This window comes from Ctenopharyngodon idella, chromosome 5 (genome assembly GCF_019924925.1).
Source record: "Ctenopharyngodon idella isolate HZGC_01 chromosome 5, HZGC01, whole genome shotgun sequence".
Lineage (NCBI taxonomy): Eukaryota > Metazoa > Chordata > Actinopteri > Cypriniformes > Xenocyprididae > Ctenopharyngodon > Ctenopharyngodon idella.
The window spans coordinates 3343892-3367748 of NC_067224.1; the positions used below are offsets into that span (position 1 = coordinate 3343892).

Here is a 23857-nt window from a genome sequence, read left to right on the forward strand (position 1 = left end):
TACTACAATTCTTTTATTTATTTATTTATTTATTTTTGAAGAGAAAAGGTAACATCGTTTTTGGGAGTAGTTGACATGAATAATAGTCGAGCTTAGCATTATAAACATCTGTCAAGCTACATTACCACCACCAGACGGCAGTAGAGAATATTAAAAAACCACACAAACTCTCATCTCTCTCTATTTACCTTTTTAGCAGCATCAATGAGGTAAGTTTCTTTAAATAATGCGGATTTGTTGAGTTCAAGAAAGTCCATAGTCATTGCAGTCGCTCCTTAAAGTACAGTTTATAGAAGCAAGAAAGAGTTCTGGCCAAAAGTGTTTGGATCTGTGGGATAAAATGGACACAAGAATGTTTTGTCGCGAAATTAGGCACAAGCTTGGAGATATCCGCGTTTGTGCTCGAGAATTATTCTACATAAGTGATGTTTCTGTGTGTTGTTGTGCTGAGGTTCATAAATCAGCCCGCTGCTGAACTTTGGCAGGGGTTCGGGTCCATTGGTTTTCCTTACTTCACGAGCTTTTCACACGCATATCATTGGATTAATTTACATTGGAAAAGTGTTATTTATTTATTATTAGTATACTTTAACAGGTAAATGTGCCATGCCGCTTGTGGAGTTCATCGCGGGATGGATTTCAGGTAGGCTAATTCTTAATAACTTTGTCTTATTTTACCTTGTCTAGTACAATAACGTAAAAAAAAAACATCTGCTTTGACTGAATCTGGTCGGTTTATAAGCCATTGACAAAAAAGTTCTAAACAACACGTTAGTATCATATCATGATATTCTTTACATCGTTTCTTACTCCATACCTTGAAGTAAAATGGTAGCCTATATATCAAAAATACCATAGTATTAACATCTGCTATCTCTTTACTGTGATATTCCAGACTATTATAAATGATTCACAGTTCCAGATTGCAAACTGGTAAATGATTCACAAAGGGTTAATCATATGTGGTGTTAGGTGCTGTTGGTTTATTTGTTGGACACCCTTTGGACACAGTAAAGGTGAGTTTCCTTGATAGCAGGTGTGATTTTCAATCACTGACACAACTGATTAGTAGTTAATATCTTTGTTTTGGTCATAGGTGCGCTTGCAGACCCAGTCTGTGTATAGAGGGATATTTGATTGTGTGGTCAAAACATACACACAGGAAGGAGTAAGTCTTCAAACACTACACTGTGCAATAACAAGGAAATTCATTTATATACAGTATCTCACAGAAGTGAGTACACCCCTCACATTTTTGTAAATATTTTATTATATCTTTTCATGTGACAACACTGAAGAAATGACACTTTGCTAAAATGTAAAGTAGTGAGTGTACAGCTTGTATAACGGTGTAAATTTGCTGTCCCCTCAAAATAACTCAACACACAGCCATTAATGTCTAAACCGCTGGCCACAAAAGTGAGTACACCCCTAAGTAAAAATGTCCAAACTGGGCCCAATTAGCCATTTTCTCTCCCCGATGTCATGTGACTCGTTAGTGTTACAAGGTCTCAGGTGTGAATGGGGAGCAGGTGTGTTAAATTTGGTGTTATCGCTTTCACTCTCTCATACTGGTCACTGGAAGTTCAACATGGCACCTCATGGCAAAGAACTCTCTGAGGATCTGAAAAAAAGAATTGTTGCTCTACATAAAGATGGCGTCGGCTATAAGAAGATTGCCAAGACCCTGAAACTGAGCTGCAGACCGGTGGCCAAGACCATACAGCGGTTTAACAGGACAGGTTCCACTCAGAACAGGCCTCGCCATGGTCGACCAAAGAAGTTGAGTGCACATGCTCAGCGTCATATCCAGAGGTTGTGTTTGGGAAATAGACGTATGAGTGCTGCCAGCATTGCTGCAGAGGTTGAAGGGGTGGGGGGTCAGCCTGTCAGTGCTCAGACCATACGCCGCACACTGCATCAAATTGGTCTGCATGGCTGTCGTCCCAGAAGGAAGCCTCTTCTAAAGATGATGCACAAGAAAGCCCGCAAACAGTTTGCTGAAGACAAGCAGACTAAGGACATGGATTACTGGAACCATGTCCTGTGGTCTGATGAGACCAAGATAAACTTATTTGGTTCAGATGGTGTCAAGCGTGTGTGGCGGCAACCAGGTGAGGAGTACAAAGACAAGTGTGTCTTGCCTACAGTCAAGCATGGTGGTGGGAGTGTCATGGTCTGGCGCTGCATGAGTGCTGTCGGCACTGTACTGTACAGTACATGCCAACATGTACTGTGGCATACTAAAGCAGAGCATGATCTCCTCCCTTCGGAGACTGGGCCGCAGGGCAGTATTCCAACATGATAACGACCTCAAACACCCCTCCAAGACAACCACTGCCTTGCTAAAGAAGCTGAGGGTAAAGGTGATGGACTGGCCAAGCATGTCTCCAGACCTAAACCCTATTGAGCATCTGTGGGGCATCCTCAAACGGAAGGTGGAGGAGCGCAAGGTCTCTAACATCCACCAGCTCCGTGATGTCGTCATGGAGGAGTGGAAGAGGACTCCAGTGGCAACCTGTGAAGCTCTGGTGAACTCCATGCCCAAGAGGGTTAAGGCAGTGCTGGAAAATAATGGTGGCCACACAAAATATTGACACTTTGGGCCCAATTTGGACTTTTTCACTTTTGTGGCCAGCGGTTTAGACATTAATGGCTGTGTGTTGAGTTTATTTGAGGGGACAGCAAATTTACACTGTTATACAAGTTGTACACTCACTACTTTACATTGTAGCAAAGTGTCATTTCTTCAGTGTTGTCACATGAAAAGATATAATAAAATATTTACAAAAATGTGAGGGGTGTACTCACTTCTGTGAGATACTGTATATACAGTTGTGCTCAAAAGTTTACATACCCCTTGCAGAATCTGCAAAATGTTAGTTATTTTAACAAAATATGAGGGATCATACAAAATGCATGTTATTTTTTATTTAATACTGTCCTGAATATGATATTTTACATCAAAGATGTCTACATATAGTCCACAAGACATAAAATAGCTGAATTTATAAAAATGACCAAACAAGGGACTCAAGAACAACCATCACAAAACAAAAAAACAGTCGTGGATCATCCAGGTAATCCAGTTTTTTTGTTTTGTGATGGTTGTTCATGAGTCCCTTGTTTGTCCTGAGCAGTTAAACTGAGCTCTGTTCTTCAGAAAAATCCTCTAGTCCCGCAAATTCTCTGATTTTTCAGCATCTTTTGCATATTTTAACCCTTTTCAGCAGTGACTGTATAATTTATTTACACTGAGGACAACTGATGGACTCAAACTGAAGAATTTAAAAAGGTTCAAACATTCACTGATGCTCCAGAAGGAAACACAATGCATTAAGAGCCGGGGGGTGAAAACTTTTGAACAGGATGAAGATGTCCAAATTTTTCTTATTTTGTTTAAATATATATTTTTTTCATTTAGTGCTGCCCTTTGGAAGCAGCAGAAGATACTTACATGATAATCATGGAAGACAAATTAAGGAAAATTTACCTTGATCTTCACATTCAAAAATTTTACATCCCCGGCTCTTAATGCATTGTGTTTCCTTCTGGAGCATCAGTGAATGTTTGAACGCTTTGTAATAGTTGTGTTTGAGTCCCTCAGTGTGAAAAGACGGATCTCAGAATCATACAGTCACTGCTGGAAAGGGTTCAAATATGCAAAAGATGCTGGAAAACTGAAGAATCTGCAAAACCTGGAGGATTTTTCTGAAGAACAGAGCTCAGTTTAACTGCTCAGAGCAAACAAGAGACTCATGAACAACCATCACAAAACAAAAAAACAGTCATGGATCATCCAGGTAACCAAACACAGTATTAAGAATCATTGGTATGTAAACTTTTGAGCGGGGTCATTTTTATATATAAAAAATAACATGCATTTTGTATTGTCCCTCTTATTTTGTTAAGATTTTGCAGATTCTGCAAGGGGTATGTAAACTTTTGAGCACGACTGTATATATAATTTCAGTGACATTAAATCAAAATCATGTTTGCTGAATTCTGTGACCCTAGTAGGAGCTGTAGTGATGATAGGATTAGGATTGGGATTAGGAGTAGGTCAGATTAGCTCAATGCAGCACCTACTAGGGTCACACAGTTCGGCACAACAGTGTTCATTATTACTCAGCATTTATGTAATAATTCTGTAACAAATTTTGTATGCTTCTTTATGTGATAAACTCTCAGGCTTATATATTGTTTCAAGAATTTGTCAGTTAATTTATCTGAATATATTTACCACAAGACAAAATAAGTTACACCAGTCATTGTATTCAAAAGGTTTACATCCCTTTGGTCATGAATATAGTGTGTGTCACAAGATTTAGAGGCAGAGACAAGATGAACTCAACATATTGATGATGGATGAAACACTGACAGCACTTACAACACTTATAATGACAGTCATTAGATGGCAGGTGAGACGAGTACATGAGGAAACCAGATGGAGGAAGCAAACACAGTCGAGCAGACTATGGAGAACAGACGATGAGGGTTGATGACACAGTCCTGTAGTCAGTGAGGAGGGAGTCGTCGGGGGCTGAAAACAACCCAGACATCAGATGACCAATCGTGGCGATTTCTGTGGTCATTGTACAGTAAGAGAGGATCAAAGACGGCCGTTGTCACAGTGTTTCGACCAAAAATAGCCTGAGATAATTGTCAGAAATTAAGCATGATCATCTCACAGTGTGTTTGCTGCTACAATCTACGTCTACTGACTAGCCAATAAAAATGCAACATGAAATGGCCTATTGATCAGTGCGACAAAACTAATTACCTCAAGCTCCATTTACAAAATTATCATGCCAAGTTGGCCTCTTTTCTCTGCGTCCACATTGTCCTCTTTTGCTTCCTCTTCTTTTTTCAGCGCACATAAAAACCACAACTGCCAAAGTGCGCTTCATCTTGCTCTATTTGTTTATCAGTAGCACATGCTGATGACGTTTTATTCTTTTATACTAACTAGTGTCGTAGCCTATGATTCAATAGTACAGTCTACATACATGTCATACCCAAGTTTATTAGATCAGTGTCGTACAGTGTGATTTTTAATGATCTTATAGGATTGCCGAAATCGCGGTCTGTAGCAGTTTTTGTTCGTCGGCCGACTAAGTTTTCTCAGTGTGTTCCGCACCGTCGGCTGAAGTTGGTCCTCGTCGGCTTTTTTTCGGCCATTTTGAATCGGCGTCGGAGGTCGTCGGTCTGTCAGGCCATCTGATCATTCTGACTGGCCGTTCAGCTACTGCCACCTGCTGGTACGGAAATGCATTTCATCTTGCGCAGGCGCAGAATGACGTGCTACTTAGCCGCCGAGTGTCGAGCGTCGGTTTGGTGTGTCAGGGAAACTTTGGACACAGACGCTGCCGACGTGAACCAACCCCGCAGTCTGCTTTCGTCGCCACTAGTTCGTCGGCGTCGGCTTGGTGTGTTCTGGCCTTAAGGGGAGACTGAAGAGTCTTTGGGTTAAAGGGTTAGTTCACCCAAAAATGAAATTTGTGTCATTTTGGAACAACATGAGGGTGAGTAATTAATGACAGAATTTTCATTTTTGGGTGAACTAACACTTTAACAACAACAAGATCAGACAAAGGAGTGAGTGTGAGATGAGCAGGTAGTTGGCATGTGCAGTCAGAATGAGTGAGTGTTGCTTTCTTGAGCATCAATGTTTGCACCTTTTGTGAAAGTTGTTTCAACAGCATATTGACACGATTGGGAAGAGCTCAGATGGTCAGAAGATACTTGAAAACCAAAGAATGTGCAGGACCTAGGGAATGTAAATTTGTGAACAGAATATTTTGTGTATTTTTATTTATTATCATATTCTGTGGCATATATGTAAATACGCTACGTGAAACTAGGTCAGTACTAAATAAAAACAAAATGCAATTTAGTGATCTCTTTCTTTATTAAACATAATGCAGATTTTGCAAGGGGGGTGCAAACTTATGCTCTCACCTGGATTGCATTAGTTTGTATGTTACGCAATATGTTGAATAAGTACAACAACAGTAACTAACTCAAAATCATGTTCATTGTTATTATTTAGCACTTATGTAATAATTCTGTACATGAACACTAAATGTGGAGTTAACTGTCACTGTTCCACATGTGGGCTGCTTGGCGCTCTTTTTATTTATTGCCTTTTTTTCATATCGCATATTTTAGTAATCGTCATAAATTAGGTATCATTCGAAAGCTTATGATCTCAAGATTCAGCTTGTGAAAACCATTTTGAAACTGGATGTTGTTTTACCATGGAAACAGTACTTTGATTTCTTTTAGCAAGCTCCTCCCCTACTGGGTGGTGTCAGGTTTCATATTACAATATTTATTTTAGCTACTTTATAGTCAAAACCTTTTCTAATCTTGACAAAACACATATCGTCGGAAAGGTCTGAGTCTCACGGCTCCATATGCCAACTGTTTTGTGATAGAAGTGATATTTGGGCAGAAATGTATCAATTTGTAATAGGAGAATGCATAAAAAAAATTCAATAGAATGTTGGTGACACCTGGTGGCTATTTTTGGTACAACGCCTAAACAAAATCTCATGGGAACATCAATTTTTGTGATATCAACTTCAAATTTGGAACACAACTTGGTTAGACATATGGCTTTCATTTGATAGCAATTTTAGAGTACAATATATTTGATAAGATATAAATTTTACATAAAATAAAAACTGTATAGTACATTTGATTTACAGTAAATGTAAACTTTTTCAAGCGTTTTAGCAATAATCTGCTGAGTGTCTTCTTTAAATCAAGACCAAACTTAGGTCTGTACTCCAAAGTATTCTTGAATTATAATCATTTAAGTAAATATATTAATCAGCAAAAAAATGTTTTTGACATTGGTAATAATCATAAATGTTTCTTGAGCAGCAAATCAGCATATTAGAATGATTTCTGAAGGATCACCGGAATAAATTACATTTTAAAATGCATTAAAATAGAAGACGTTATTTAAAACTGATATAATGTTTTTGATTAAATAAATGCAGTCTTGGTGAGCAGAAGAGATATTAAAAATAGTAATGATTGTGTATGGAAAAACTCTCAGGCTTATGTATGTTAGCAAGAATTAATCAGAATTAATACGAAAAAGTTAATCACTTTAATGACAGATCTTCTTTTTGTTTTATTGTCCAGGTCCATGGATTTTTTAAGGGCATGTCATTTCCTGTCCTCTCTGTTGCCCTTAGCAACGCGGTGGTCTTTGGTTCCTACAGTAATGCCCTGGATTACCTTGACCCGTCTCACCGCAGCAGCTCTGACCACAGCGAGCGCTCGCCACTCACAGCTGTCTTCACGGCTGGGTGCTTCTCTGGTCTAACACAGGCACGTCTGAGGATCAAGCCAGCAAAACTCCAAAACAATCTAGAAGAGCACTTTTCATGTCACTAATTTGTGCTGTTCTGATCCTCTCTGACAGTTGTTTGTTACAGCTCCGATAGACCTGGTCAAAGTGCGTCTGCAGAGCCAGACGACGGGTTATAAATACAGAGGCCCCACACATTGTGTAGCTGTGATCTTAAGAGAGGACGGGGTCAGAGGGCTGTTCAGAGGAATGGGAGCTCTTGCCCTACGAGACGTGCCGTGTTATGGACTTTACTTCCTGCCGTACGAGTTCACCTGCAGGATGCTGACTGAGAAAGGGAAGCAGCCAGGTGAATGAAGAAATAAATATTCATACATTAAGTTTATATTTATGGCTGTATATTACATTTATTATTATTGTTATATAGGATATATTAGTATACTCATAAGTTTATATTTATGGCTTCATACATGTGTGTATATATATGTATATGTATATGTATGTATATGTATTTATATATATATATATATATATATATATATATATACACAACTATGTTGTAATATATAGAATAAAATTTATATTTTATTATTTATATTATTTAATGTATATTAAAATTTATAAATATTATAAAAGAATGTAATTTTACATTTATGGTATATTTATGAAGCATTGTAAAAAATATATATATATATAGATTTATATTAATATTTTATATTAAATGGCTGTATGTTCTATATATTATATAGTATACAGTATGTATATTATAATATATATTAGTACAGTATATTTGTAAGTTTGTATATAAAGCCATAAATTATAAACAAGTATGTTTATATACATGTAAGTGTATAATATTCATATGTTTAGATTTATATTTATGATATGTTTAAAAATATTTTATATATAAAATATTATACAAATTATTATTATTATTATTATTTTTAACTTTTTTGGGAAGATCAATAAAATATTAATAAATTTAATACAATATTAATTTATGTTTATGGTTTATTAATATACATATAACGTATGTAATATTATAATTTATGTTAGTATATTTGTAAGATTAAATGTATGGTATATTAATTTATGAAATAGTAAAATAATGTAAGTTTACATTTATTGTATATTTATGAATATATATGGTTTATTCATATACATGCAGTGTAGTATATGAATATTTTTATATTAATAGCTGTATGTTCTATATATTATATGTATATTATAATATATATTAGTATAGTATATTTGTAAGTTTGTATTTATGGCTTAATATTATAAACGTGTGTGTGTGTATATATATATATATATATATATATAGTGTATTATATTCATATGTTTAGATTTATATTTGATGTGTTCAAAAATATTTTATATATAAAATACATTTTTGGGAAATAAAATATTAATTTATGTTTATGGTATATTGATATACTGTATGTAATACTATAATTTATGTTAGTATATTTGTAAGTTTATATGTTAAAAAAATATATTACTGTAAAATATTTTATATATAAAAATATAAATATTTATATTCATGGAATATTGATATACATATAGTATATTACATTTGTAAGTTTATTCTGTGATTTGTGAAGACTGGTTGGAATGACAAATAAGCTAAGTTATTAAAATCGCTTGCAAAAGCAGTTCAGGAGCCCCAAACATTTTCATAGTGATAAATTGATTAATAATATCATCATCATCATTATGTGTCCTTTAGGTAACAATGCTGTGCTAGTGGCCGGTGGCGTTGCTGGTGTGGTCACATGGGCCTGCGCCACACCTATGGACGTGGTCAAGGCTCGACTGCAGATGTCTGGAGGCGGCGGGCGGGTGTACAGCGGTCTGCTGCACTGCATTACTGTGAGTGTGCGTGAAGAGGGCGTGAGAGTGTTCTTCAAAGGCCTCCTTCTGAACAGCGTGAGAGCGTTTCCTGTCAACGCTGTGACCTTCCTCAGTTTTGAGATGCTAATGAGAGCCATGACTGACTCCTCCCAGGACTGAGCGCTGCAGGGATATGATGTGTTTTTGTAGGCCAAAACCTGGAAACCAGTTCACATTTTAGTACTCCTGGTTCCATCGTCCTGAAGTCAGTGGGTTTTACCGCTTTTACAGCCTCGATGTTTTAGTAATTGTCTTAAACTGTTCTAACTCAATGGTGGTGATGTTGAAGTCATGTGACTGTGTAGTTTAGCTTTTTACTTCTGGCGATTGTAATTAGGCTTCAGAACTAATTTATGAAGATTATCATGATGAACAAAGCATGTAAGCATCATAAACATTCATTGGTCACAGAGTTTATTTTCTGCAATAATCCAAAACCCATGGGAAGAATCCTATTGGGTTTTTGTCGAGGGAACCAGATACAAAAATACATCATCACTGCAGCGCTCAATTAGTGCCTTTACATAAGCTGTTGACATCACAGTGGTGCTGATTTTGATTTATCCCAGTGACTTGAATGTGTTGATACTGTTCACCGATTCATTCTGTGACTCTTTCTGTAGGTTACATCATTACACTAGAAACTAACAACCAGTCAGTGTCTTCTTATTATTATAAGTTACGTTTATTTAGCAATTTTACCTTTGCTCAGTGAAATTTTGCAGGCAAAATACAGCCATTTCAATAGGAATCTGTGCGAACAGAAAGCTGCTTGGTTTGAAAGTGACTTCTATGTGAACTTGTACATCTCTACCCTGTGTTATCAATAGACAATGAAACTTTTTTGCACACAAAACTTTGCTGAAGTCAATGAATGGATATGCGGATAAGGAGGCGATCAGCTGCCAAAAAGCTCATTTGAAACAATAAATTTGTATTTGTATTATGTGCTGGTTAGCATATTTTGTGACTAGTGTGCTAAATTTGCTTATTAAACCTGTCATGAACATGTTAATCCAGTCAAATTTGCAACTTTTGTACAATACATTCATGGATACCAGAAAGAGAGATGTGAAGGAACTATCTGCAAAGGACCCAAACTCCACCACCGGGAAATATTTAAACATAACTAGAGGTTTATCGACCCAGAACAGCAATAGTCCTAAAATGATTAAAACAGCTTTACTGCTAAATTATAAACATTTTTGCTTAGAAGAATTATTTTTTTTAAAGAGGACCTATAATGCCCCCTTTACAAGATGTAATATAAGTCTCTGGTGTCCCCAGAATGTGTCTGTGAAGTTTCAGCTCAAAATACCCCACAGATCATTTATTATAGCTTGTCAAATTTGCTTCTATTTGGGTGTGTGCAAAAACATGCCGTTTTTCTTTAAATGCAAATGAGCTGCTGCTCCCGGCCCCTTTCCAGAAGAGGGCGGAGCTTTAACAGCTCGCGCTTCGGTCGCTCAACAACAACAAAGCTGGAGAATCTCACGCAGCCAAAATGAGGATTGTCAGTAACGGTGTTCAGCCTTACATTGTTCAAACCGGAGTCGACACTGATGGAGAGACTCAGGAAGAAGTTACAACTTTTAGAATGAAACTGGACGTTTCTGAATGGTTAGTGGATAAATTTATGTAGTTGCTGTGGAGTTGATTCAACTCATCCACTAGCATGTGCCGTCATGTTAATCTTTTGTGCAAATCCAGCATTGAATTGACCCTCGTTTGTGAAGCAGTCCGGTGTAAAATGACGGCATGGTAACAACACTCTACTACAACAACTCTTCCTCTTCTCTAAAGCAGCCTAACATGGCCTCACCCCCTTTGTTGTGTGTTTTCAGAGGCGGGGTTTATGTAAATTTTGGGGTTAGTGATGTCACCAACCCAGGAAGAAGCTTGTTGTAGTCCCTACCAGCCGTTTGTTGATTTCTATAAAAGAAAATATCTCTCTTTACATTGAACTTTGAGTGTTGTAACTTTGCAGATGTTGTTTATGCTCAAACAGCAACATTACACACTAACTAAAATTAAAAAAGTGAAATCAATCAACTATCCCTTAAACAAAAATACAAGCTGCACATTTCTGCTTTTATACCCCTCTAAATACAATGCCCTGGACCTGTTTGTCTCTGACTTCATTTCCAGTCAGACAGGCCGGTTTAACCGTGTGTAACAGTTGTAATATCTTGAATAAGTCTGCTCAATAAAAAAGCCTCAATTAAAAAATTAAACTCAATATAAAGTGAACTAAATAAATGCAGTGTCCTGTAGACTTGCATTGTAAAGCATATTCTTACTTGACGGTCTGTTTTTACAAAGAAAAATATTTAACAATATTTTAAGCAGAAACTGGAACATTTCTTAATTTAAATAAAACTTCATGAAGCAGCTGCCTGGTTATTGTTACTGAGTTACTACAGGAGCTGGTTTCAACCACAGCAAGATAACAAATGTGATTCTTCAAGTGATCATAATGAGATATTAAGTGATTATAAAGTAGGGAAATATCTCATCATTATAAGATGCTCTCTCATTTATTCTCATTAGGAGAGATTATCATAATTACATATTCCATTAATGATAGCTTAAGTCATTACGCAGGTTCATCAGTACATTTTCAGATTTTACAAGATGAGTAATCACTTAATGTCATTTTATTTTTATTATTAAATATATAATAAAAGTATTATATTATGCATGAAGTGCAGAGTGAAAAAAAACTTTTTTTTTTTTTTTTTTACAAACCGTGTGTGTGTGTGTGTGTGTGTGTGTGTGTGTGTGTGTGTACACCATATTTTAATGGAAAGCCACTGACTGTAGTTAATGTTAACTTTTAAAATCTGTATTTAAAAAAAAAACACTGTTGTTGAACAGTCATGACCTGTTTGTACATACAAGAACACTTTCTTAATCTGAAATAAACCACACACCAAACAACAAAGACGACGCTTATTTCATTGGGCCCTTATTTCCTTCCAACACGTTTATTACAAGACATTTTGTCTTGCAAATCCTATTTCTGTGTCCTTCATTTTCTTAGCCGTTTTTCATTTATTCACACCAGTCTGAATCCTTCAAAATCAACCTGCTCAAAGTTCAACAAAATCCGGCAATTTCAGAGATCAGCAAACAAGTATCAAAGTCACTTACAGGGGCCTGTTTCTAACTTTGACTATTATTCAAAGTCTTACAATTTTAAAAACAAAAACTCACTACAAAATACTTAATTGATGGCTCTAGTAAACAAAGATATATATGATAACACATCTATTAATACATTTTGAAATATTACCAACTAAAAAAAGTTGGTAATTAGTTTTCATTGGTCATTTAATTTTTGCAAATGATTTATTAAGAGCTTCATAGTCCAAGTAATAGGGTCGGTTTCACAAAAACATGTCACGTTTCCTTCCCAATGAGAATATGGTTTTAAATTTGCTAAACTTTCATTCAAATACTGGTCCTAAAGTATATTTATTAATATGTAATAAAATATGACCTATTTCATCAGATTTTGGAGTGAAAAACGAGCGGGACAGGTTTCATGAGATTCACTCATTAATCAGCACATGGTCTGGTGATTTGGGCAATATCACATCCTAAACTGATACACTTTTTGTCCTTGATGATCAGAAAAGCATAATAAAATGTCCTACAATATCTAGGTACAGATGGCTTGTGGCTTGAAAAATTTGTAAAACCAAGAAGTGCTGATCTAGCATCTCAAAAATAAGATTTTTTTTTTTTTTACTATTCATAATTTTGTTTACACTATTACTTTTCCTAATGCACAGATTTGAAAACTTATAAATGAAAACCATACCATATATTAGTGCAAACTGCATTTCTGGATGTTAAAATTTATTTTTTTGATTTCAAAATACTTCATGTCCTGAGATGAAAAACAAAAAATTCTAATTTGTACAAACAATAATCAACCTCCTCTACATTATTCATTCAACCAATTATTAAATTGCTAATTGAAATGCCACATGTCTAAATGACCAATTTCAGTCTGAAATCCCACAATAGTTTAAGAGAGTGTCATCAAACACCTCTCTTAATGTCCTGGTCCTGTACATTCAAACAAACTACATTTGTTTGCATTCATATTGATCTCAACACATACAAAGATCATCTTAAAAACGTTTGATTTCCCAAAATTTCCCTCTACATGTTCCCATTCTCTGTTTGGTCTCATTTTGTAACACTTGTGTCTGGTCATGTGACATTAAGTGCCTTCCTTTTCTTGTGTTGTTTGAATGTCATTCTTGTGTTACCGCAAAAGTACAGTCCAGTCTGCCGCTGCGTTGACCGCTGGCTTACGCAGAGTCAAAACCGCAAGTGTAGAGTCAAACTCGAACTCTAAAGTCGACTCGGTACCATCTGAAAAAAGACACAAATATTAATTCCTTATGTTGTGCAAAATCAGGGCATCTTAACTGGTCTTACTTCAGGAACCAAATTTATTTAGACAACAGCAACAAAAGTGAATAAAAATGTCCTTTAAAAAAAAAAAAAAAAATTAAAGTGATTTATCATATGAAAACCAACAATATTAGCAGTAAAACACTAATATTTTAGACTAGCAACAGTGACACTGACCTGCAGTTTTCAGAGTAACAGAGGACGGCTGACTGCCTCCAATGATCACAATCTTTTCGATCCAAGAGCCAGTGGAGAACTGAGAGTCAGGGGACAGATTTCTGACAAAACAAGCAAAAGACAAGAGATGAGTGAGAGAGATGAGAAACAGCATGGCAATGATGTGTGAACGCAATTTTCTGCCCACAGATAAGATAAATCTTTGCTGTTTAAATACAATGGAAACCTGTAGACCAAAAAATCACACAAGATCACAGTTAGGAGCCATTTACTTTTCTGTGATATGGAAAGTTATAAGTTATAGTTAGCATGTTTAACCGGTTTGGTCGGCACCGTTGGTGAGCGAGAGAACTCTGATTGGCTGTTTTGTCATATTACCTAAGCATTTCAATACGTGAATATTTTCATAGCAACATGGCCGTCTGGAGTGAAGAAAGTGATCAACATGATTGATATTCAAAATAGGGCTGGGTTAAAAAAAATAAAATAAAAAAATAATACAGATTTTTCAATTTTAATCGATTCTCATTTTTACGAACCGATATCAATTCTTAAATCCCAGGAATTGATTAGTCTATCCTGTTTTCAGTCGATGAATGAACGGAGCATTTTAGCGTGCCTCCCATCCAATAAATTGTTCATTGTTCATTTTTATATGAAACAAAGTTTCAGAATTCAAATTCTGTCCAATTTATTAAGAATTCCAAAATTAAATGCTCTTTAATGTGCCGTGACAGATCGCTGTAGCGCCTCAGTTCAAAAGAAGCGACAGCGTAAAGCGCACGTGAACTGATAATCTCCTCCGCTTTAATACCAGTTACAGCATGAAATAAACATGAATGAACATCTGAAGGTACGCTAAAAGATACAGTACAACTTACCGAAATCCATATCCTGTCTCATGTATTCGCTCAATCATTCAGTTTTAACCGCTGAAAGATGTCAATAAAACTGCTTGTGAACAATGTCACGTAACATCACATGACATTTACCTCAGGAAAACCATATTCAGTGACCATCAACTTGTTAGTCAGCTAGAAAAATAAACTCTATAAATATGCCCCATATTACATATTCATTATAATTTTTAATGTTCTTCAATATTTAATGCATGTTTGAATAAATCCGTCATGTTATAACAGCAACCATTTAAATGTTTATATTTCACAAAATGAATTGGAGTACAAATATAATTATGTGATTGTAATGATAGTATTATAACTTTATTATTATAAAAACATCCTTGAGTGTAATGCAAGTACAAATCAGTTAATTTTTACCTTCAATGTTATAGTAATGTAGTACCAACTGACTCCCATGTGTAGTTTACAGTATTTGCTGAGTTTTTTTTTTTTTGCCTTGAGAAAATTTGCCATGTACTGTACCTGATATATATCCTAAATAATAGATATTGAATAGAATTGAAATCGAATCGTGAAATGTGTCAACACCCAGCCCTAATTCAAAATGATAAGCAAGTGCTACTTTGTTTTACGCTTTGTACATCTGCCGTCCTAGTTTCGATTTCCCATTTTGAATGGCAAATATAGACTATTGATACCTGATGATGTAGACAGTTATTCTTCTCACGCAGATGCAAAACATATGTGCTAGTTGGCCATTGGCTGTAGCTTTTTGGCCCAGATGCACAAAATAAGCCAACAACACAGTCGCAGCTAGTTCTTTGATGTCGGTTTGGAGTCACAGCCTTAAAAAAAAAAAAAAAAAAAAAAAGGGACAGCAAACCAACCTGGAGGACAAGATGTTGTCAGAGAAAGACAGCTGTCTGTGGACAAACTGCTTTGACTTTTCAAAGTTGAAGGTATGGAAGTCATCGATGTACAGCTCTCCTTCAGCAGAGCCCTGAAGCAGAAGACAGCAGTGAATGTGGAGCAATTACTATACACAGAAGGATACAATATCCATGTATAATGTCACATTCTCTTTGGATTTCACTGCTTCTTCACATACATACAGGATACAATGAATTACCTGAGAACTGAGAGCAACATAGAGACTGTATGGATCATTCTCCATACAGGAGGAAGATCTCCTAACACGGTCTTTTCTGCAGATAATGGACCCTCCTCGCTGGAAAACTGGGATCTGGAACATGAGACAGAGGAAGTGCAGATGCAATATTTAGGGGTTCAAGGATCAGCATTCTCCCCTAAAAGTAATCGGCAAACCGTAAGTCGTAGAGACTTGAAACTTTGAGGGCCGGTAGTACTTACAACGTCACCAAGGTTTGCCCCGATCGGCCTGACGTGGGCACTACAGCGGTCAGAAGTATGAAATGACGGAATCGCTCGTCGTTCTTGCAAAATTTTCTGGTATTTTGGATTTTTTGAAAAACCTACTTGTCTGAATGTCAATAATTATCAAAAAAAAGTTGAAATTTCGATTCACGGTCCCTAAGGGCGCCAAAACGTTTGAAGTGGGAGGAGCCACTTTTACTAAAATGGCTGTAACTCGTGAACAGAAGGAGAGATTTTCACCAAACTCAGCACACCTATGTAAGAGCTCATTATGTGGTCTTGTGAAAAAGGACACGGCGACTGGCCACTTGGTGGTGCTATAACAGCAAAAAAAACATGAAAATGGCTATGACTACTACACCGTTAGTCCGATCAACTTGAAAATTGGTATGCAGTGTCTTTGTCCGAGGTGCCATGGTTGTCTATGAGGACATTGCCATATCTCAAAAAACATGGCCACTATCGGCCAATGAATTTTGAGCAGCTATTAGACAAGGTTAACAGAAGCCAATCGGAACAAAACTCACTGGGTCTGTTTGACTCACAACCCTAGAGGCCTGTGAGAAATTCGAAAGAAATCGGCCACTGGGGGGCACCTTCGCCGGTTTTTCACGTGTGTAAAGGATCGTGTATCGCACGATTTTACGGTCACGCCCACGACATTCATACCACATGGTAGAACTCCTCATTCTAAGCTTCTTTGCCTCTAGGACCGCCGCTGTCCACCGAATCGTTTGTTAAATATTGGAGATTATTTCAAAAACCAACCTGGGTTTTTGGCTCAACCACGATAACTGCTAAAAAGCTTTAAAACCCATATATTTCCAATGGTAAATTGCCTGTATTGGCTGTAAATGGTCTTTTCCTTCTATGATTTAAGTGGTTACATGTAAATAAAACATAATACTTTATGCTTTGGCTTAAAGGCCTTAAAACGCTTGAATCCTGATAACTGCTGCTATATTTTGAATTAGTTTTTATTTTTATATTTTCCACTTTAACTTTAAAGTTTTAGTAAATTTTAGTACATCAAGTTGAACTAAATGAAAATGAGAAACATTGCCTTGGCTACTAGCTGAAATAATTTTATTTAAACAACAACGTTTTTTATGGTTTCAGTTAACTGTAATAACCGTGATCTGAACCAAATTTGAGTAATATTTAAAAAAACAACCCAAAAACACTTTGTTTTGGCCCCTAATTTATGCAATAATTAAAAAGAGTCAATAACTGAAAACATCTGGGCTTACTGAGCTCATAGTGACAGGAATGTAGAGGCTCTGATCCCCATCATGCTTCTGGAAAGTGTGAACATCATACCAGACCTACAAGAGCAACCCAGAGGAAGTGTTTGAGACTTTAGAGAGACAAGGAGGAAATAAAAATTAATTCAGGGTGTGCCATTTGGTGTTGAGAAATACATTACCTCGCCTTTCCCAGGCAGATAGGCTGTAACACCACTAGCGCCCTCATCTGTAACGGGGTGCACCAATAAATCCTTCCCTATGAAGAGAAATGAACCTGTGTTAGCCTTCTCTTCCACAACATTTATTTGAGATCATTATAATTCATGTTTAAAAACTCACCAATCAAGTACTCATCCTCAATTGAGAAAGTGGCGACATTGTCAGGATACTCTACCCATAAAGGTCTATAAAAAGAAAGAGAATCAATTCATTAAAATTGTGACTAATCTAAATGCCTCTGATTGGCCATTGCATTCACAAGCTCAACAGAAACGTGTGTGATAATGCACAACGCTGCAAAAAATGCGTCAAAAGAAATCTGATGCAACGTGAGCGGATCTAAATGTAATGCTGCAATCGACTCTTTTCATTCATTTTCTGATTTCACTTTAACTGCAAGAGCCATAATATGTTTAGTTTAATTATGTGGGGCATTTTTTGCCACCTTATCTTGAATTTAGGGGGCATTTTTGCTCCAAGCCCCCCATTCATTTCTGACCCTGAATGTCACTGGGCTGACTCACCTCATCACAGGCTGTCCAGTGCGGTGTGCGTTATAGAAAAGCTGGTACCAGTAGGGGAGGAGAGCATATCGCTGGCGTACCGCCTCCCGGATGAGGGCGGTGTTCTCTGGGCCGAACAGCCAGGGTTCCCTGCGGGGCGTGTCTATGTGAGCATGTGCACGGAAAAACGGCTGGTAAGCTCCTGCCTGATACCATCGCACCAAAAGCTCTGAGCTGGGATGTTTAAAGAAGCCGCCAACATCGGCTGAGGAAGAGAAAGACAAAGGTACAGCATGTGAGACAAAAAGAAAACTTTTTCCACTTACTTTAATTACTTTAAAGGGAACCTATAATGCCCCTTTTACAAGATGTAATACAAGTCTCTGGTGTCTCCAGAATGTGTCTGTAAAGTTTCAGCTCAAAATACCCCACTGATCATTTATTATAGCTTGTCAAAAATTTGCCCCTATTTGGGTGTGAGCAAAAACGCGCCGTTTTTGTGTCCCTTTAAATGCTAATGACCTGCTGCAGCCGGCCCCCTTTCCAGAAGAGGGCGGGGCTTTAACAGCTCGCGCTTCGGTTGCTCAACAACAACAAAGCTGGAGAATCTCACGCAGCCAAAATGAGGATTGTCAGTAACAGTGTTCAGCCTTACATTGTTCAAACCGGAGTCGACACTGATGGAGAGACTCAGGAAGAAGTTACAACTTTTAGAATGAAACTGGACGTTTCTGAATGGTTAGTGGATAAATTTATGTAGTTGCTGTGGAGTTGATTCAACGTTAACGATGTTAATCTTTTGTGCAAATCCAGCGTTGCATAATGCATTCTTTTTTAATCAAAACTTGAATGTGGGTAAAGTTTCATAGAAAAAGCTGAGGGGAGAAAAAAAAACAAAAAAAAAAAAACACATTTTCTCCAAGACTTCATCCAGATAGGATTTAGATCGATGATCAAAACATATATGGAGTAGATCAAGTCCATCAACACCCCAAAGCTTCACAGTCCTGCATCTCTTCCTCCACATTTCACAAGTTAGGCAGTTTTGATCTATATGTTTGATGATCACATTAGCTTACATGTGCATAAGCAAAGCTTCTATCGCTTGTTTCTGCTTCTTCTTCGCTTATTTTTGGATACAGAGACTCTGTACTCTTTCAGAAGGTGCGTAATGGCACCCCCTAGCGTATAACAGTGAAAACATGGATTGCCAGAAAATTCTGTCAATGGCATATAAGCATTGTCTTAAATGACGGAAAATTCCATCAGTGGCGGGGAAAGAGTTAATTAACGAGAGATATTAACAAGTTAACTTTTGGCGGCCGTTATCTAAATATGTGTGCAGTTTTGTTCACTCATTGAAAGAACTGTACGTCCCTTCTATTTGCATCAATGTGTATTCAAAAGGTCAGCACCTCTCATCACTAGAGAAACTGCTCACCTCCACAGAAAGAGATGCCCACTAAGCCCAGACTCAAGCACATGGGGATGGAGATCTTCAGATGACCCCATTCAGCTGCGTTATCACCTGTCCACACCGCACCTGAGCCACAGACAGAGGAAGTCATCACCAAACGCTCAGTTACAAACACGTGAGGCTTGTGTGTGAAGTGAAGGTGTCTCTCACCGTAACGCTGGGATCCTGCAAAAAAAGCTCGGGTCAGAACGAAAGGTCTCTCCACTCCTCCTGAACGCTGAATCAGGCCGTCTGCAGTCGCCTTTTGCTGGTAATACAGATGTATTGTTAAGAGAGAAAGAAAAAAACAATTTTCAACAACCACTTTTGTCTTTTTTGGCTCTTCATTTTCTTTTTTTTTTACTCTATCACACATGCTTTTCAGTATTATATGTGCGTTTAATACAGGGAATGTCTCCATTTTAATGCTTTATTCATATGATTCCTTAGGAGTCCAATTATTTTTATATACATTTCTTATTATATAAGTGTTTGAGTCCACCTTAGTCAAGTCTGAGTCAAGTCTGAGTCCAACTAAATATTACTGTATGTCATTAAATTAATATCTTAGCTTGTTTTAACCAAGCAGCAACCTTCCGGTCTCTCGCTTGAAGCCAACACGGAAGTGACTTGAACTGCAATTCATCGACTGGCTGCTACAGACAGGCTCCAAAAGGGAGTAAATCCCAGTAAATCCCAGTAAACCTAAACAAAAATATGTTTACAGCCTGGTACAAAAAGTGGTTTGAGTTTATATAGCTAATTTTGTCCTTCATGACAACTGTGAAGGGGTGAATTTTTTTATAACTCATCCGTTTAAATTATATTAAGCCTTAAAGTTCAGAGTGACAGGTGGATTGCTGCTGCTGTCACTACTAGCCTGCTTATCTGCTGTCTGTTAGCTCCACCCATGTCCCGCCTCTTTGCCCATTTTTGATTATCCAGGAGTGACGCGCTGCCAAGGTGGCGACGGCCGGCTCCAACCACTTTGGGTTCCAAAAATGCTCTTCAGAAACATTAAGGTGACGTCACGGACACTACATCCATTGTTTAATACAGTTTATGGTTTCTAACCTTGTTTTTTGATTTCATATTTTATTAACAGTATCCTTCTGAGCAAACCACCATGTGACAGAAGTTATGGCTGTTCATGTTAATCTTTTGTGCAAATCCAGCGTTGCTTAATGCATTCTTTTTTTTTTTTTTAAATCAAAACTTGAATGTGGGTAAAGTTTCATATAAAAATCTAATCAAAAAGCATTCGATTTTTTATTGAATCTAATGAAAAATTACCATTGAGCAAAAAGTGAATTAAAATAATAAAACTACAATGTTCAGACACATTTTACTAGTACAATTCTTGGGGGAAGGTATGCTTGATTAAAATTCTAAATATTATGATAAATATAGGCTTAATTTTGCTAAAGTTAACTATTTTTATTTCTTTTAATTCTGAGTTTAAATGTGGCCTGGACACATTTATGTGAAACTCACCCAGGCAATAATGTTGTAAATGTTTTTTGGAAACACCTTAAGGCCCCGATATACTTCAAGCAATATCAAAGAATGAACTGATGTGACATCATTTCAAACAAAATCAGGCCAAAAGTTGGTTTGGTGTTCATTTCAGGAGTTCAAAACAGCTTCCCAAAGCAAACTTTCTGGAAAATTTAACTCTGGCTGGTTAACACCTTTGAACTACCATTGGACTGTGTGGCGATGATGTAATAGGTGGGGGTGACCACAAGGCTCCGCCTTCTCTGACGTGGAAATATTCACCGGTTCATTTCTTCTGTTCTGTCCGTTAGACATGAGTAAAACTAGAACACACTCGAGAGCTGCTTTATAGTAGAAACTGAAGTTGTAATTGTAATTCAAAGCGACACTGTTTTTTCATGTTTAATGCTGTAAAGCTGCTTGATTTTAAGCAAATCTATTTTATAAAGTGCTATATAAATAAATGTTACCTGACTTTACTTGAGTGCCTAATTGCAGAGCTGGTGCAAACATATCCACATCACTGTGATCAGATGCTTTCTTAACTACTGTTTTCTCACTGATGTCATTTTTGTTGTGATTATTTTGTTATTGAGAGGAAAGCGTGCAGCACATATTAACACATTCATCTAATTGTCGCTCTCAATAGTGTGGGAGGTGTCAGGATGTTCGCTAACAGCATACCGCTGCAAAAGTATTTTGAACTTTTCACCCTTAAGCGAAGAACAAAAAAAAAAGAACTTCGCAGTGAGTATATCAGGGCCTTTATGTGCCTATAGAAAAACTAAAGAAAAAAATGCCAAAAAAAAATGGTCTCTCACCACATAGAGGCCATAAAGGTTATGAACATCTCTGTGCTCCCAGACACCATGTACAGCATCTTTGTGCATGGTCACCTCAGGCCCATTAAACACAGACGGCTCGTTCATGTCATTCCAGATGTACTGGTTCTCCATGGATCCCTGCACAAAGGCAATGGGGATTTAACAAACTTACAATCCCAAAATTGTCTCCACTAAAATTACCTTTTTAAAACAATAACATCAATCTTCACATTTTAATTGTGTGCAAGAATCTAATAAACAGTCAGGGGTATCAGCTGTTCAGAAACCGCTTACCTCATACTGGTCATAGGCGAACATGCTGGCCCACCAGGCTCTCATCTCAGGGTTAGTGAAGTCAGGATAGCCAGAATTCCCTTCAGCAGAGAAAACAGCACGTTTTAGCTCTCTGAAGAGTGCGCAACATTGATCTTAACAGACAGCTGGATAAGTGGCTACACACCTGGCCAGCACCAGCCTTCATAGTCTCCTCCATCTTTGTTCTTGACATAAAAGTTTTTCGAGCGAATCTCATTGTGAATCCTGTAGCCACTGTCCACCCTAATGTGAGGATCTACGATGGCCACCAGCTGAGGAGACAAAATGTCACATGACAAATTGAAATGATTCAACAGGGCAACAATTTTCATTTTTTTAAACCATACCTTTAATGGGTGTTTTATTAATTATTAAGCACAATTATAAATTATATATATATTTTAAAGAAATGATACTCTAAATAAGAAACTATAACTGCCAGTAGGTGGCGGTAAATGTCTTAATGAGCAAGTCATTGAGTCATTTCTTCATTCGATTTGTTCAAACAGCTGATTCATTGTTCAACCGATTGATTCGTTCAAAACGGAGAAGCACAACAGTTGCTCTGGCTTTAGAGGTAATATTTTTGTTGACAAAATTGAGCAAAAACAGACAATACTGTGTCTAAAATATAACACAATATTAACTTTTTATTTATTGAACTGCTGTATAAAACCATTATCACATTTGCACTCATGTTATTCGGGACAAAATCAGCACTCATGTGATATTGGGCTCTACTCGTGTGATAGTGCTTAACGATCATATGATTTAAATATGAGACAAAAACTCATACAGGGGCATTTTTGCCCATATATCTTGAATTTTAGGGGCATTCATAGCTGCATTCTATAGGCTAGGCTCCATCACACAGTAAGTTATTGCCCTGCTTCATGTTCGCCACCAATCAACTTTATGAATGTAAGATGAACTTTGTAAGAATGGGGCGGGTGCATTAAATGAGTTAATTGTAATGCGTCATTTTTTCCCATAACTAATTAATTAAGTTAACGCATTAAATCGTCAGCCGACAACAAATATATATATTTTGTTGTATAATATATATATATATATATATATATATACACACACACACACTTTTATTTTTAGGTATATCACACGGCATAATTTATGTCACACCTTGCGTCTTTTGTCCATCAAGCCCTGCAGCATGTCTTTAGGCTGGGGGAACTTGCTGGGGTCCCAGGTGAAGTAGCGCTTTCCATCTGCATGCTCAATGTCCAGCCAAATGAAGTCATACGGGATGTCATGCTCATCAAAGCCCTGATCAACAGCCTTTACATCCTCCTGATCATTATAGTTCCAGCGGCACTGATGGTATCCCAGCGCTGAGAGAGGAGGAAATGACTGAGTGCCTAAACAAGAGAATGTTGCGTTTAGGATGAGGAAACACTTTCAAAATACATTACAAACAAAGAATAAAGGACATGCACATTCAAAATATGCATACAATTTTTGCAATCCTGTGAAATGTAATCAAATTCAAATATTTTTTCAACTAAAACCATATTGAATAATTTCTCATTAATGAGTGAACAAGCAAAAATTTTATTACTACATTTACCCCCCTTTTTTGTTAATTTCTAGAATTTTTTTAGATTAAATTATACATGTTGACAGCACAATGCAAGACAAATATATATATATATTTTTAGCAATCATGAGAATTCTTGTTTAAATAAATATGTA

General features: G+C 36.9%; 2 protein-coding genes across 4 annotated transcripts in view; one reads left to right on the forward strand and one right to left on the reverse strand.

Annotated features, from left to right (window-relative positions):
* Positions 1-135: 135 nt before the first annotated feature.
* LOC127512587 (solute carrier family 25 member 45) lies at positions 136-10245 on the forward strand. 2 transcript variants are annotated; one of them, XM_051893631.1, is made up of 7 exons: positions 136-209; positions 596-643; positions 973-1016; positions 1097-1168; positions 7159-7347; positions 7442-7676; positions 9057-10245. In XM_051893631.1, exons 2-7 carry the CDS (start codon positions 607-609, stop codon positions 9338-9340), a joined length of 861 nt encoding a protein of 286 aa, XP_051749591.1. In that variant the 5' UTR covers positions 136-209; positions 596-606; the 3' UTR covers positions 9341-10245. The 2 variants fall into 2 exon arrangements, with proteins under 2 accessions (XP_051749591.1, XP_051749592.1); XM_051893632.1 differs by lacking the exons at positions 136-209; positions 596-643; positions 973-1016; positions 1097-1168 and adding an exon at positions 3755-4601.
* A 2822-nt stretch (positions 10246-13067) lies between these two features.
* ganaba (glucosidase II alpha subunit a) overlaps positions 13068-23857 on the reverse strand; it is a 29033-nt gene continuing 18243 nt past the window's right edge. For both annotated transcript variants that reach the window (XM_051893629.1, XM_051893628.1), the window contains 14 exons: positions 23288-23523; positions 22293-22419; positions 22127-22206; positions 21830-21970; positions 19683-19779; positions 19497-19598; positions 18077-18320; positions 17673-17737; positions 17513-17589; positions 17337-17411; positions 15821-15934; positions 15579-15691; positions 13829-13929; positions 13068-13609 (listed from right to left, as the gene is read on the reverse strand). In XM_051893629.1, the coding sequence (XP_051749589.1) occupies positions 13500-13609; positions 13829-13929; positions 15579-15691; positions 15821-15934; positions 17337-17411; positions 17513-17589; positions 17673-17737; positions 18077-18320; positions 19497-19598; positions 19683-19779; positions 21830-21970; positions 22127-22206; positions 22293-22419; positions 23288-23523 (1682 nt within the window). In that variant the 3' untranslated portion in view covers positions 13068-13499. The remainder of the gene's footprint in view (positions 13610-13828; positions 13930-15578; positions 15692-15820; positions 15935-17336; positions 17412-17512; positions 17590-17672; positions 17738-18076; positions 18321-19496; positions 19599-19682; positions 19780-21829; positions 21971-22126; positions 22207-22292; positions 22420-23287; positions 23524-23857) is intronic.